Source organism: Erithacus rubecula, assembly GCF_903797595.1.
Source record: "Erithacus rubecula genome assembly, chromosome: 3".
NCBI classification, from domain to species: Eukaryota; Metazoa; Chordata; class Aves; order Passeriformes; family Muscicapidae; genus Erithacus; species Erithacus rubecula.
In genome coordinates, this window is record NC_136689.1 from 31,058,705 (window position 1) to 31,075,078 (window position 16,374).

The 16,374-nt window shown below is 38.2% G+C and overlaps 1 protein-coding gene across 1 annotated transcript in view; it reads left to right on the forward strand.

Moving 5' to 3' along the window:
• Positions 1 to 8,655: 8,655 nt before the first annotated feature.
• AGMO (alkylglycerol monooxygenase) overlaps positions 8,656 to 16,374 on the forward strand; it is a 185,557-nt gene continuing 177,838 nt past the window's right edge. Inside the window, exons 1-2 of the mRNA XM_079302920.1 lie at positions 8,656 to 8,824; positions 15,334 to 15,464. Coding sequence (XP_079159046.1) covers positions 8,705 to 8,824; positions 15,334 to 15,464 — 251 coding nt within the window. The 5' untranslated portion in view covers positions 8,656 to 8,704. The remainder of the gene's footprint in view (positions 8,825 to 15,333; positions 15,465 to 16,374) is intronic.

Genomic DNA, 16,374 nt, shown 5'->3' on the forward strand with positions numbered 1-16,374 from the left:
TCTACAACTTTTTAAGAAGACTTTTTTGAATAAACAGTGCTTTTACTATTTGCAATCTTGGTGTTCGGAATGAATGACATTGTTAGTGGTTTGAAAAATGAGGACGAGGAAAGCACAGGCACATTTACTCCTTTTGACAGTAAGACTGTGCATTGTTTGCTTTATCAGTGATGAAAGTAATCCAACTTTCTCTCCTGCCTTAAGCAGACCCTTGACAAAATATTTACAATAGATTGATATGATGCTGAGATAAAGAGCAGTCCCACAAGTAACTGAGAATATAGTGCTGTTACATTTTTGATCAATCCTGACACATCTGGATGATTTTGAACTACTAGTCTTCTACTGTGAAGAACAGTTTTACTTCCATAAGGACTTCCTCTTGTGTTTTCAATATCAGGCTTAGTCTCTAACGGCCTTAGCATATTGTGATAATGAGATGTACACAAAGCACTGGCATGCAGCATTATTGAGATGATTTCCTTTTTGGCTCAGCCAGATTCCTGTTAAAAGTTATACGGACTCTTAAGAGACTAACAAAAGAAGAATTAAAGATCCAGCAATGGCACGAAGATAAGTCTGATGAAGCTGGAGTTAGGCTCTCATGAAATTAAAAGCAGACTTTGTATGAATACATTTATGAAATATACCATTGCAATTGTATTACACAACAAAGCCACAAAGCCCTAAACCTCCTTTTTGGACCAGGCTGAATACCTATGAAAATCCTGGTATTACATTGTAGAGTGGGCTCTTCATTAGCATTATTCATTGAAGAACAGAGGTTTGGATAAACACATTCCAATTAGAAAAGAAGGAAAACAAAGCTGAAATTTGCACTGAAATGGTTTCTGTGCTGTATTGCATTAATGGCTAAATCCCACCCCATTAATGGCTAAATCCCACCCCAGTATAGATTAAATGAGGATGAACCATAAATTTGTGATCAAACCCATCCTACAACAACATTTTAATTTTTTTTTTGAGAATAGAGCATTTGACAGTTCAATACAGAGATTTATTTTCAATCTAGGAGACTATAATCTCCTAACACATTTGCAAATATGTTCAAACACCTTTCACTGCCACACAATAACATAAAATCACAATGGTTTAAAAAAAAATCTTCACTGAACACTCTTCAAGGAGTCAACTTTGATGAGCCTGACAAAACCCTGAGGACAAAGGCAGATACAAGTTTCTTAGAAATTTTGCCAGCAAAAGGTTATACTATCATCATGATATTTAAATTGGCATCTAAGGAATCATGTTGAAAGGTATATGCAGCTTTAAGCAAACCATAGGCATTTCTTATCTGTGCTTTTGCCAGTCACTGCTGTGCAGCTCCTTCTGAGGATAAACTTCACAGCTGTATAACAATTCAGAGAATGGCAATGGAAGAAGTGAACATGAATATGGCATATCTGCTTGCAACTGCACTTTGTTAGAATGCTACTTTTGTTCCAGTTAGGAAATTGATAAAATTTTGCTCTGTCTCCACACTATTGCAGTGGCTTAGGCATCCTGCATAGGTGTGAATCAGAAAAACAAAGTCAGATTAGGTACTTACATGAGAAATTGAGCAATTCAGAGAATTTCAGTTGCCCAAAATAGCCAAGAAAAATATTGTAGAGATCATTGCCCTTATATTTTGAAAAAATAAAATGAAAACTCTCAGCTTCTGAAATGCCAATTGGCATAAGGTCAAAAACATTATTAATGTGATACTGTCAGTAAAATGAGATGCCTGTGAAAAAAAACCACAGAAAAAAGGAAAAGATTCCTTTAAGAAGCCTTTACATTGGCAGTTTTATTTGCTCCCTACATTGAAGCAAAATCCGGGGTTTGTTCAGTTAAAAAAAAGCTGAAAAATTATAAAAGCAAAGAAGTGTTGTGAAATGAATTTGAGACAAAGATTTATATGTTTCAAATCCCTTTAGCTTTGTGACAACACCTGGACTCAAATGGAATACTCATATTCAGTGGAACTTTCAAAATGAGCCTGATGTTAATACTGACTTTCTCCTCTGAATTTTGAAGATTTGATAGAGGTAAGCTAACATTTATTCTCCATTTCCTGCTTCCCATTTCTTCCACTCATTGTATGCCAAATTCAAAGACATACCTATGCATGGTGCAAAAGAAAGGCCTAAGGAGGTCACAAAAGTGGCTAAAATATGTCAACAGCAGTTTTACTGACTGAGAACGATGGTCTAAAATCTATTATAGGTAGTATTATAGGTAACCATAGGAAGTTAAGAGGTCAATGTACATTTTTAAGATTGAAAAATGTATTTGTAATATAATGTACTTAGAACAGTTTATTAATTGATTCAGTTCAACTATTCAGATCATGGTAGATTTTGTAGTCTTTTAACTATGAACACATTCCCCAGGTACCTCATGAATCCCTTAAAAGCTAGAGAGATGATTCATGTCCAAATTCTGTAGCTGATTCATTGCAAGCCTACTCTAAGTAGACAGAACTGACCTTGATAGTTGCACCTGGACTCTTGAAGATCTTTTCCTAATTTTCCACTCTTTCTCCTTCCAGTATCTTGAAAAACTGCCACAAATGCCCCCCCCCCCCCCCCCCCCCTCAAAACTCCTAAATATTCTCCAAAACACTATGCATACAAATCTTGCCATTCTGATTGGGCTTTGGCTCAGATGTTAAAATAGTCAGTGTTTCAGAACAGGTAAACAACACAGCAAGGAAAATCATACAAACATCTTGATCACAGCTGCTGTATAAGTTACTCTGCAACACAGGAAGGATTCCCCACAACTAAATATCAGGGAATACATTCCATACTTATGACATATGAATTTGAATCCTGTTTCATTCCCTGAACATAAGAAGAGATTAGAAACATTCATGAATATATGGAAACCTAGAATGAAGGAGGGAAATGTAGGCATTCCCTGAGTAAATTTTGTATTGGATGGTCTTGCTTTCCCTCAAAATCACGTGCATCCATAAATGAAATTTCATATTGCTTTTCACTTACAGCCATCATATAAAAAAGAGGAAAAAAAGGCAAGAAAAAAGCTTTTGCTATAGTAAAATATAGATTATCTGTAATTTGCTCGATCATACTAATTTCAATCATTTGTTTTTATAAATAACTTCTATGGTTATTCTTGCTTTTCATATATTAAAGTGTGCAGCATGACATGAACTTCAGACTTGCAAAATGAAATTCACTCAAAAATTGAATATATTTATCTTTAAGTGTTAACAGCCATTTCCAGCACTTATATATTACAGTAGTCATTAATTAAGTCATCATTTGCTACCTTTTACTGGGACCTCTAATTAGATTACTGGTCTAGATTTCAAACAGCCAAGAAACTTTGGTATATTAATGAATTTTCACTTGCTTGTTTTCCTTTGAGTTTGGTTGGTGGGTTTGTTTTTTTTTTTTCCTTCCTTCTTTTTCCACTAACAGTTATTTGCAGATTTTGGTGCATTTATAAATTAGTTTTTGCTCTTGTTTTAATTCTTTTGAAATCCACATTTTAGCATTTAGAGCTTTCTGTAAGCTTCCAGGACCTTTGGGAGCAACAGCTTCAGCCAGTTACTTTCTGAAAGGAATCCTGTTGATTAAAAAAGGCCTCCAGCTTCTGTCTTTTATCTAATGGCTGATTAAGAAAGAATGTATTTAGGTCAGCACGACTTAGTTAGCAGAGAACAGATATTTAGTTGGCAGTTATTTGGGCAATTTAAGAGCCAGCTAAGCTGTGGAGAGGCTCCTGTGCTGGGATTCAACTGGATTCAATTGTACAATAATGCAAGGTTTAGTTCTCAACATATGACACATAAATTACCTGGAGTATCAGAAGAACTGGAGCAGTGAAGCATGCCCTTACTCACTTTTATGCTGCAGTGAGCACCTGGTACTTCTTCCTAGGGTGGCCTCACAGTGGGAAGTGGCTTTGGCACTGGGCCAAAGGAGTAGTAGGAGGATTTGTGACTGTGTGGCTTTGAGGATGGCAGGCAGGTGATGGGCAGTGTTTGCACAGTGCCCCTGGAGCAGCACACAACAAATAAAGGGGAGCAAGAGGCTACTTGTGGATGAGTAGTGGATGGAGACCTCCTGGGTGGAGCAGACTGTCAGTCATGTCACTGGGCAGCAGGAGAAAGGCACATTCCTTGTCCTCAGACCTGCATTTGTGGTATTGATGCACTGACTTAGAGCTGAGGAAGGAGAACAGACTGATAGACAGGAGCACAGAGGCAGCTGGGCCAGAAGTGAGATTTGCTCTGGAGTGGAAGGGGACAGTGGCTGTAGACTCACTGAGGGTGTGGGGAGCTGGCAGTGTCCATCTCCATACAGGCTACTGGCTTAATGCCTGCCAGAGGCCCTGGTAAATTATTCCTTGGAAGTAAAGGAGATTTCCATCTTTCCACTTCCAAAAGTGCTCTACTGCCTTTCATAGCTAAGCTTTGTAGTCTTTTTATTTTATTTGAACACATTAATTGCACTCAGCATTTATAAATCACTGTAATTTATTTAGAGGAGCCATCCACAGAAAACCACCTCTTTCTCAAGGACTAGGGATTTGCAGGCTAGGAAGAAGTAGAAGCTATGTGGTTTTCCTAGCAAAGAAAAATTGTTCTCTGTTCCTTATAATAAAGAAAAACAGCTGATTTAAAGCCAAATGATTCTTGAAGATCTCAAGCTTTAAAATATTACCCAATGACTTTGATAAAGTACATCTGCTGCTGATACTAAAGTAGATCTCTAAAAAATGTTGAGTGTTAACAGACAACAGTCCTTCTGTTGAAGTTCATATATATGGGTGTACTCTTTATAATTTTCTATGACTGTTCTTTATAAAAAGAAAACAAAACAAATCAGCATTTTGGTTAGCCTTGCTTAAAAACTTGTACTTTCTATGCTTCCTTTTAGAAATTATTCAAATGATTCCTACTGGTGCACTTGGAGTAAAGTGGTAGCATATGCTATAATCTCATGTGTGCCTCTCATGTCATGAGATGTTTTATAATTTTGGATCTACCTAGTGTTGATATTCATCTGTTCCTAATTCAAAAACACTAGACTGTTTCGCTGATAACAAATAGTAACAATCACTGGCTATTACTGAAAAGGTTATAACATGTCTAATAAAATGATCTCAATGTATAAGATACCTGTCCTGAAGCTGAAATTGTAAACTACATAATGCTGATTTAACATGTAGTTTGCAGCACACAGCAGCCTGAATCCTGCTGTTCCTAAAAAACTAAACTAAAATAAGGTTTTCACCAATGAAAGTGCAAGAAATTGCACAGCAGAGCATGCCAGATAAAATCTGGAAACATTCACAACAGGTGGGTAGGCTGTTCTTCTAAAGTTACTTACTTGATAAGTCTGCCTTGAAGAAGGAATTTATTTTTCCAGTAACTCCCATCCCATCCCCTCTCACACACAAAAAAAACCAAAACACATTTTTCCTCAGTTAGAACAAAAGGTTAAATTATTTCAAGTGCATACAAAGATGGAAAATATTACAAAAAAATACCCCAAAATAGTGTTTGCCTTATTCTTCAGCCTGCTTGAGTATCCTGATGATTTGCTCTCTGTTCTATGGTGACCAGCTCTGTGTAGAAGAAATGGAAAGTTAGCAATAAGTTGCCAAATGCATAGCATGACATTGATAAATGTGCAAGAACATCCCTGTCTTCAGGTCTCTGGAGTCATTAGCTCTTACTAAGACTTGTGTATTGATATGTATATACATATAGCTTATAACAGAAACAAATAAACACTTGACTTATTTTTTTAATGGTAGGGTTTTTTTAATGTGATGTAGGGTTTATCAATAGCAAAGACAACACTGAAAATATTTTATAATACCAGTTTTGTAGTAACACAGATACATTTAGTGTTCCTGTGATGACATCCACTGCCAGGCATGAATGTAGGTGCTGTATACTTGGAGTGGTGATACAAAAAATTCTGACATCTACTTGTGTACTCATTTAAAGTGTACTTCTTTAAAGTTCTTCTATTCAAAGAGACTGCTATATAAAAAAAGGACACTAAGCCCAGCTAGGTTCTGGATATGATTTAGTTTACTGTGAATGACTGCCAAGGCAGACTATATGGCCCATCCCAATTTCAACCTGCCCTAATTCCCTTTATGACTTTATTATTTAGTGCTGTTTTACTGCTTAGAGACACCTAAACAGGAAGACTCTGGGCGTTCTCTCTTCAAGAAGTGGGTGGGATAAAGTTCTTTAGAGAAAACAAAATATGATCCACCTACAGATCTCGTTAGGCCAGCTCCTCAATTTCCTCTAAGTAGAGCAGAGGCCTTTGTTGCCTTAGTTACTGGAACTATCTGCTCAACAGCAGGATCCTAGTCTCTGTACAGAACATCCTCCTACATTTTTGATGGCAGTGTAGGAAATAATAACTTTTCTGTTTGTTGATTTTATTTTAAAGAGGAAAAAAGTAGATTAATTAAGTCTTTGCCAAAAATAAAGTAATAATAATAATAAAAAAACTCTCACAAAAAAAATTCTGCAAAGTCATTGAATGGAGGGAGCATTGTTTGGGAAAGGGTTAGTACCTCCAGTGAAGCAACATTCCTTTATTTTCCATTACTTGCTTAACAACAGAAAGAAGGACCACTGAAAACTGCATGCTAAGTTTCAAGGCACAAGTAGACAACAGCAGCTACATTGGCAGAACCAGGCCACTGAAGCATGTGAAACACTCACAAATGCTCCAGATTTCAAACTGCTCCCCTCACCAGAAATGTAGGCATTGTAGTGATATCTCCTATCAAATTTCCATCCTTTCTGTATGAAAGCAAGAGCTTCAGTACAGTCACATTGGGGTGACAATTTACAATGACATGGAGGTCCAAAACAATCTTTAAGAAAATAGAAAGTCCTAAAAACTTGATGGATTCTCTTCTTTCCCAGAATGGTGTGATATGATGTAGTGGTTCCACGATACTTAAAAGGTATCTCACCTTGTGTGGCCATGGGCTCCCTTGCCCTGCTAATCGTTCTTACCCCAGAATGGTCCCCATCTCACTGATATTTTTTGAGGGATTGAGTGTAGGCCACTTTAACTCTGAGAGCTGATGATGGAGCAAGATGAACCCAGCACAAAACTAAGGAAGGGCTCCAGGTAAGACGGTACACCTGAGGTGAGGGTGAGTTAAAGGAGCTTGAACTTGAGAGTAATATCATAGAAATACTGAGGCTAATCTAAATGAATAAGCAAATGTTTTCTGTCATTGCCTGCCATGAAGATAATGCTATTGATTTATGTGATTTTGAGTAAATTCAGAATTTTGATTTACTCAGATTTTAGAAGTTAACAGCTAGAGTTTTATAAGAATTTCAGATTACCTTAAATTACCAATGAAGTTGAGAACACGAGGGTGCAATTTTAAAGCATTTAAATAAATTTAATGTATTTTTTATTTACAGTATTAATATAAACAATACATATTAAGAGAGTGGCCAACTCTAAAAGGGCATCATCAATGCCCTTTTGCAATACTTCTGTTTTGTTCGGCTAAAAGTAGAATATTTTATTGGTATTTACAGCAATTTCCTGACACCATTCTCTACTGTATTGTAACATTATTCAAACAGCAAGATATTTAAGTCGACCTTCCATGCTGTTGCTTAAACGGCAACTTATTTAATGCAAACATCACAAATGTGTAATACTTGTTTTTCTAACGTCAATTTCTTTGAATGGCACTTTTCTTAAACAGAAACTTCAGCTGAAATTACTCAACATAGTTCCTTTCCAAAACTTAAGGTTGATACAAAGTAAAATGTTTCCAATGAGTGTCAGAATTTAAATTGTAGCAAGATCTTTTGCAGCAGGATTTGCAGCCCATTTCTTCTGCAAAGTTTTTTAGCGGAACTGCACATTTGAGATGAAGGGATTGTTGAGACATTGTATTATTTTATTTTTGGCTAATCCAATTCCGCAGAAATCTTATTATTTGTACTAAAACCAAATATCGAGTGTGATTGAGAAACATTTGACACACTCCTGAGCTTCAGACTGAAGGTCTTGATGTACAAAGTCTGTCCTTACTCCCATTTCTAGAAACAATTTTCTACAAGGATCCATTTCACCATTTCCATTTCCCTAGTTTTAATTCCTTCATAATTGAAAGCATAATGAATGGCTTCCTGAGGCTACCTTCAATTAAATGAAACTACATAAAATGGAGCTATGATAAGCCCTATTTAAAAATAAAAACTTTTAATGGGAAGAATGCTGGACTAACCCATACAGCTAAACAGGAATCAACGAGTACACCTCGGCTTGTTTCTCAAAACCCTTAACATTTTATTTTTATGGAAGTCCAAACCCGAGCAATGATTTTTATTTTTGTGTGGAAATCTGTCTCAAATTGAGAAAGGGTGCTTGAGCTCTGTGGGGTTTGCGATGTTTTAGGGTGAGAAGGGAGCTGGGGTGTGCGAGATCTTCCAGAAGCGAGCCATGCCGGGATGACACGTACAAAAACAAAGAGCCCCCAAGCCAAGCAACCGTGCAGCCCCGCAGGGGAAGCAGCGAGGGGGATGTTTCTGCGAGGGGGATGTTTCTGCGAGGGGGATGTTTCTGCGAGCGGGCCGGGTGGCGGGCGCGGCGGGCGCAGGCCGCGGCGGGGCGGGCGGGCGGGCGGTGCCGCCTCACGGGAGCGCGGCGCGGCCATGGGCGCTGGGGCGGGCGGCACCGCGCCGGGACAGCAGCTCCGCGCCCTCTTCTACGCGCTGCCGCCCGCAGAGAGCTCCTTCCGCACGCTGGAGGAGGTGCCCGACTACGTGGAGAAGGTGAGAGTCCCCTTCTCCCCCACCCTGGCTGCATCCCTCGCCCTCCCCTTCGCCCACCTGCGCCAGTTTCCAAAAGGCGTCTCCCAGAAACAGCGTCCGCGAAAGGGCACCTCAATGAAGATAAAACCGTCTTTCTTTCATGAGCTTTAATGCCTGTAAGCTGCCGGTGTAACTGTGCCCTGTATTTTCATGTGTTTAAATGATAATTTCTCCTGGTACCAAGAGTTTTCAGGGAAGCACCCCAAAGATCTGAGGCTTGGTGATAATGTTATATCCAGCAGCACGGATAAGATGATAGTGACAGCAAAGTGAACAGAGAAAACAAGGAAATATGATGCTGTGTTTGGCTGTTATGGTGCTTAAAGAAAGCAAAAAGTCAGGTCTCGCTGTGCCCTTACATCAAGCTCAGTCAAAGACAGATAAATAAAAGGTTTCTAATTAAAATAAAAAATAAAGATTGTTTGAGAGAATTTAGAACAAATATTTGCACTGGGACAGTGCTGTGTCCTGAATATCCAAGGCAAGAGTACAGAGGTCAAGGGTGAGAACTCCCTTGTCAGCAGGCAGCAGAATATCCTTCCCTCCCCTCCCGCCCTGCCAGTTTATTCACTTCCAAGAAGACACCTTTGCTCCCTTCTGTCCTATCTTGATTGTCAGCTCCTTCTGAACCCAGATCGATGTCAGCTGTTCACAGAGACAGCACGTGAGCACGGTTTTGCCCTTGTCAAAGTAAATTCAATAGAGCTTCAGTAAAGAGCTGCACATTTTACATAGGTCTTGATAGTTCTTGATAGCTCCTGTGCCAGGTATAGCTTGGACTGCTGTGCAGCAGCTGCTGGCAGGCTGCAGCCAGGTGTCATGGGCTCTGCAGAGCAGTGCAGCACCGTCAGCAGCTTCCTGGGAGTTGTAGGATGCAGCAGTCCCTTGCTGAAGGATGTTATCAGCAAAGGTTGCCCTTTTGCATAAGGTAAGCAGAAAGTTGCTGCAAGCCCAGCCTGTGTGTGTGCAATGTCTGGTCAATGGACTGCTGTCCTCAGAGGTGTTTTGCAACTAAGCTGTAGCATCATAATCAAGGAAGATCTATAGTTTTGCCTAGACAGCAGATCTCTCCCTCCAGCTCTCTCTGCTGTCTCAGTCTCTTTCACTATTCTCACATTTCCAACAGAATATTATTCACTTTCTTGTCTGCAGAATATCTCAACATCCTTGGGCTTTCTTCTGCCATGTGCAATATTCAGGTCAGACATTAGCCAAAGCTGGAATTTTTGCTACTGGGCGCACAGTTGTAAGTCTGTGAAAGGATTCTTAATGCTTTGAATTATCAAAGTGCCTGCAAGCTTCTGCTGCTGAAGGGCAGTGTTGTGATAAGCTCATAAAGGATTATTTTCTCACAATAAACCAAACACTTAAAAAAAGTTTCCCATTACAGTTATAGTTTGCTTAAATTCCTGTCTTAGGTTAGATATATTAGATTTCCCTGACAGTGCATTTGTTGCTGGAATAGATCTTTTGATGCTTGTCTAAGTGGGCATATAAAAGTATTTTTGTGGCATAACTGTTTTAACTGTTTGTCTTTGGTCTGAGCTTAGTCAGAGTTCATCTGTCCTCTTTTGGCCATGTTTATGTGCAGATGGCATCTATCTGCAGTCTGTCTCCAGCTGCTATTCTTGACTGTTTAGGGAACAATTCCATAAGCAGTATATCCATTGGATTAATCAGCAATAGATTTAATAGTGACCTGATGAGCCTCTTGAGGAGGTCTTGGAATGCTAACTCCTTTAGTTGGTACAGATACAGAAGTGGGTATCTGAGCTCAATTCAACACAGAACAAAAAAATTTTAGTGTAGAGCTGGTAACACATGAAGGCCTCAGTTCAAATAGTTAACCCTGAAAGACAATAATGATGATGTGTGTGTGAAACAAACTGCTGATTGCATTAATATCTCCTAAATAGTGTTGGGGTTTTTTTTGTTGGTTTTTTTTTTTTTGGGGTTTTTTGTTTTTTTTTTGTTTTTTTTTTTCTGAGACTCCATGGTGGAATTTGCGTCTCGGATCTGTGTTCTCTTGGGTATCAGATGAACGTATGTCTAGGACATTAGATGACATGGCTACAGCTGTGGGGATATGTACCTTCCAACATAGACAGATGGCAAAACCTCCATATTCACCCGAATATTCATGATCTTAGTGATCTGCAAAACTGAGCTGGTTGGCTTACAAAATATAGGCACTCGACAGAGGTGGCACCTTTGAGCTAGTCACCTGTGCTTTTACATCTGGCTAGGAAGCTACATCTGGCAGGAAACTACCAGCAGCTCTGGTTTTGAGAACAGCATATTTAGCTTAACTTGTGTAGTATACTTTCTGTCTCTGGTTATATTGGTTATACCATTTTCAGAAGCAATGGTCCCTGCAGTGTTGTTCTGTATGTTGGCAGAGCTGTATGTAAAGGCCTCAAATCCTGTTTAAAACATGAGCTGATCAGTTGCTACCAGTGACAAGTAGCAAAGCTCTGTAGCAGTGCCCAGGGAAAGGTCACCCTTTCAACAAACCTTCAAAATTCTGGGAAAAGGGGTGTGAATCTTGGATAATCATCAAAGAATTTATTTTTATAAGACTTTTTGTCATGTAGAATTCAAATCTCTTGATTTTTCCTTATTTCTGGGAAGTATGTACATTTTCTTTCTCCAGGACAGGACATCCTGATTTTTAAAATCTATATTGATGCTTGCCCATTCTTTTTAAGGGCATCCTCTTTCCTGTGGCATAAGATTAGACTCTGCATGCATGGTTGTTTTTTTCTTTCTTTTTTTTTTTTCTCTCACAATCTACAGATGGGCAGGTGGAATGATTCTTCTTGTTTGCCAAACGTAGTTTTCATGAACTATAAATTCACTTTGTACCTTGCTATGGTCTGAAGTTATCACTTGTGCTCAGTAAAGGCTTCCATGAGTCAGACTTCAGAAGAGAGAGTCCTTCTGCTGAGACCCCCAAAAAGAAAGCTTTGATAATCACTGTTTTCCTTTTTGGTTTACTCTCTTGAGAGCCTAAAGAATAAGTTCACATTTAAACTCAATTCACATTTTAGGGTTTGCTTCAAAATAATGAGGCACAGAACCTTTATACTTAGTTTTTTTGAAAGCTGGGATTCTTATGTTATAGAGATCAGGGACTTTAGGAAAACAAAAACTGATTCAAGAATTACACTAAAACTATAAATATATGCAGAATTTCAACCTAGAATATTATTCTTTGCAACACTATAAAGTGGAAACTGATTTTAAATGGTCCTTTGCATTTTGTAGAGTTGGTTACTTAAAATGGAACCCTCTTACACAGTACTCAAAGGAAGGCTTTCAAGTTATGGATCAGTTATTCAGGTAAACCACAAGCTAATGTAAATCTCCATTGAGCATTTCTGCTGTTGGGTGAAGAGAAAAAGCCTGGAAACAGAGAGAGAGTAAAACATTTATGGACCAGAACATGCCAAAAGGATCTGTCTTATGTCTCTGACCTGTGATGCCAACAGTGCCTATTTCTAAATTTTGTGCCATTTTGTTTATAGGGACAGCCCTTGAGAACAATTGTAGAAGTAGCCGTCCTCAATGGGTTCCTTTAATGTCTTCATTGTCCTTTTAACTTAAACAAAAAAAGACCCCCCCAAAAAATAAAAAAAGTACTGGTTAGGCTGGTGAGACTATTTTCTCTCTTACTGCCTCCTTTTTTCCTAAATTACTTGCATTCTTCTTCTGTTGCATTATGTCTCATCCTTACACTGTGGGCTGTTTGGGTGAGGGAATGCCTTTTCATTTTCCATGACAATAGCTGTCATAGTCAGGTGAATAATACATACTAGCTTTATCTATGGGATATTTGATCCCATTGATCTGCTTTGGACCAAGATTAATGTAGGTGTGTGAAAGAAATGTAGCAGTTTCTTAGATAGTAAGGAGTATGCCATAAATCTTTCCATTTACAATCTCCTTGATGAGCAGGAGGTTAAGGATGTCTGAATGTTTCTTTATCTTCCTTGTTATGACACTTCCCATTTGTGAGTCAAAAAGTGGTGCCAAATGCTTGGCTGTTTCACTGCTTCACAGTGGGGGGAAGTATTTAATGAAGTCAGTAAGACAGAAGTTATAATAGTGTACATTATTATAAAGTCAAGTATTTCAACTGTTTCAGATGTTGCTAGGTAAAATGAATCATCACAGGGAATATAGACTTTGTACATTTCCTGTTAACTGTTTTTATTTCATGAATAATGCACCTCACTTTCTCTGCTCTGAACCCATTCAATTTGCTCTGCAGCTTCTGCTGTACCATACCTTAAACTTCATGCCTTAAAACTGCTTGTAGTCTGTGCTAGAGCTGCCTCTTAATATTGTCATTAAGTGTTTTATAGTTTTTCTTATTAAACCTCTCTTTTCACTGCTGGAGTGTACAGTTGTGATCATCAACCTTTGTTTGCTAAGTTAGGAATCTGTTATTTGATTATATCAATTAGGAAACGTACATTAAAAATCTTGTCTACTTAGGAAAGAAGCAGCTATAGAGAGCAAAACAAGGAGTATTTATAGTTTCCTAGAATGTTTCATTGATTTCAAATTGAAGGTTTTATGGTTTCCCTTTTCTTCTATTATTCTCTTTTATAATATATTTTCTTATTATATTATTTCTTATTTATTCCAAATATTGAAAGATTTACCACATTGGTTTTCCTGGGTGGTGTTTAGGCTTTATGCACAGGTCTTCCCCTGCTCTCTAGTTTTTTATATCATGAGTTGGTGCCTGTTGCAAACAGGCTTTTAGATGCCCAAAATGCTGTTACAGAATAAGCTAGGCACCTAAATTAAAAAGTGTCATGTTGATATTAATCTCTGTTCATCTGTTACTGTAACCTAACCCTGTACTGCTGAAGTTTATGAACTTTCAAATTTTCTAGACGCTATAAATCTCTTGCTGTTTGCATGGTTTGAATCATCCAGTTCTTCTTCGACTGAGCAATCTGGTCTATATCCATCTTAGTCTCTTTAGTGTCCAGGCCTAGTAGGATTTCCCAGATCATATCTCACTTGGCAAACAAAAATGAGCACCCTCCAAAATGCAACGTTTGCAGAGACAACATGCTTCTGTTAAAATGTGAGGGACAGGAGCAGCCTCTCTTCCACAGCAGTGCAGTTTGGAGGGTTCCAGGCTGTGAAGCTGTAGGTGTTTGCAGGTGGTTTGAAGGGAGCAGAAGCAGCAGAAACCTTACCAAGCATGGCAGTGTGGTGACTCCCAGAGTGGTGCAGAACTGGTCTTGCATTTCTCTTGTCCTGCAAAACATGGTGGGAATTTCATGCCTTAATATAACAAAAAAGCAGTTGTCTAAATGTCTCAAAGGTCACCTAAAAGTTTTCTACAGAGCAAGGAAGGGTGTTGAAGGAACATTTGCATGCACAGAGATCTGATAACTCCTTCCCATTTTCCTTGCCACAGGCCTCCTAGATTGGGTGGTTATGGCTAAAACACTGCAGCTTCCTCATTCCTTCCACACATGAAGTGCAAGCACTGTTAATATTCCAGTGTCAGTAAAAAAAAAAAAAAGTTCTACCACTTACTGTTACTCAAGCCTTGTTTCCTGAGATGATAAAAACTTGAGAGCAGGTATGACAGTCTTTGTTGATGAAAAATAATGCTGTCCTACCACCAGTTACAGCCACACCTGTGGGTGATGTTGCTGTGCATTTTCACCTTGCAGTTGATCTGGGATAGAAGATGGACAGTGAGAATTGAATCCTGAACTAAATCTGTATTGTGACTGAGAAATGTTTCAGTCTTGCTCATCATTATACTTTCCTGCAGAAAGGCAGAAAACAGTTGGTGCGGTCCCAAAGAAAAAGGGGAACACTGTATCATTGTCACTTGGCCTGGGAAGAGAGCATGGTGTATGGCCCGAATTGGACCGGGCTCTATAGTTATGGGGTTCACTGATGAAAGCACATGCAGAAAAAAAATATTGTCTGCAGTGAAAATCATGTCAATAGAAATGCCAAGTAGAAAGAAACTCACTTTACTGTATTTTTCAGATTATAATGTTGTACGCCAAATTCAGTGGCTGAAAACACTCAACTTCATGCAATATCAAATCCAAACCAGATTCTGTTCTACTTTGTGGTTGGAGGAGTCCACAAATATTGGTGTTCTCACTGATTTACTTAAATATGAGAAATATATGTTTGGAAAGACTTTTGCATTTTCTTGTGATAATGTTTGAATTCACATGCAAAATATACAAAAGAAAACATTGTGAGAGGAGGTTACTGCAATAGATTTAGGCTGGTGTTGTGGATTAAATGGTAGCCTTGGTTGTTCTGATTTGTAAGGTCTACGTGGAGCTTTATCACAGGAGGAGCTACTAAAGTGCCAGCCAATCTGAGAACCATCTCACTGCATAAAATGCTGTTAGGAAAAGCATATCTAATTTTATTTTGTTATGACTTTTTTTTTTTTAATCTATTTTTAGAGTATTCCATTCTTCTTTACTTTTATTGTTCTGGAGTTTGCTGTCAGCTGGATTCAGAAGCGCAAGCTGCCGGGTCGGATCAATGATGGCATAAGTTCTCTTTCCTTAGGCATCCTGTCCCGACTACCAGAGTGAGTATACAGTCCTGAGATTATTTGGGTTTTAATCACTAAAAAGGAAGAAAATAGAATTATGTATTGAAGTTGTTATTGCTAATCCCAAATGATTAAACAAGGCATCTGGACTTTTCTTTATGCAATTAAATTTTATAAAATCTTTCTGTAAGGCTGAATATGACTTTTACAGGGTGTTGTCCAGCTCCACATTATCAATTTATCATCAGTTATGTTAATCTGTACTCAGTCTTGCTGTCACCTTTTGCTGTTTCTGGGACTTCACCTGACTTTGACTATATCTTATGTTAGACTAGATTATAGAATCTGGGTTTTCTTTCATTAAAATACAGAAAGAAGATAACAAAATGAAAATCAACAAACCAGGATATTATTTTTATTAGCCTTTAAAAAAAAAAAAAAAAACTGTGTGTATAAGTAGATCGTTAGAGCTGTGAATATGCATGTGATCCAAAGTGCTTTGAACACAGTCATAATCTTACATTTGACTTCAATGGATTTTAATTCCTGAGAGAATTGTTGCAAACATGATAATGTAATTTACTCTCCAATGTAAAGACCATAAGATTTACCTGAATTAGTTTGGTGAGCAGAGTTGCATTTTAAAGAAATAGCCACTGTGAATTAACTGTGAATCCCAGTGAAAAAATCCAGCAAATTCTTTATGTAAATTGCTGTAAGTGTTTTCCAGAAGCTTTAGTTACTTGTGTACCATGTTTTAGATATGCCTTTTCATGATATGAGTTTTCAGATGATGGATTTTATTGCATCTTTTCAAATGGAATTGCATTTCTATTCCCCATACATGAATTTGCAGTTGACCATCAAATTGTATATAATCTCTTCTTTATAAGAAAAAAAGTTTTTATTATTTGAGTTTGACTATATGGTGTATTTGCAAGTCTTT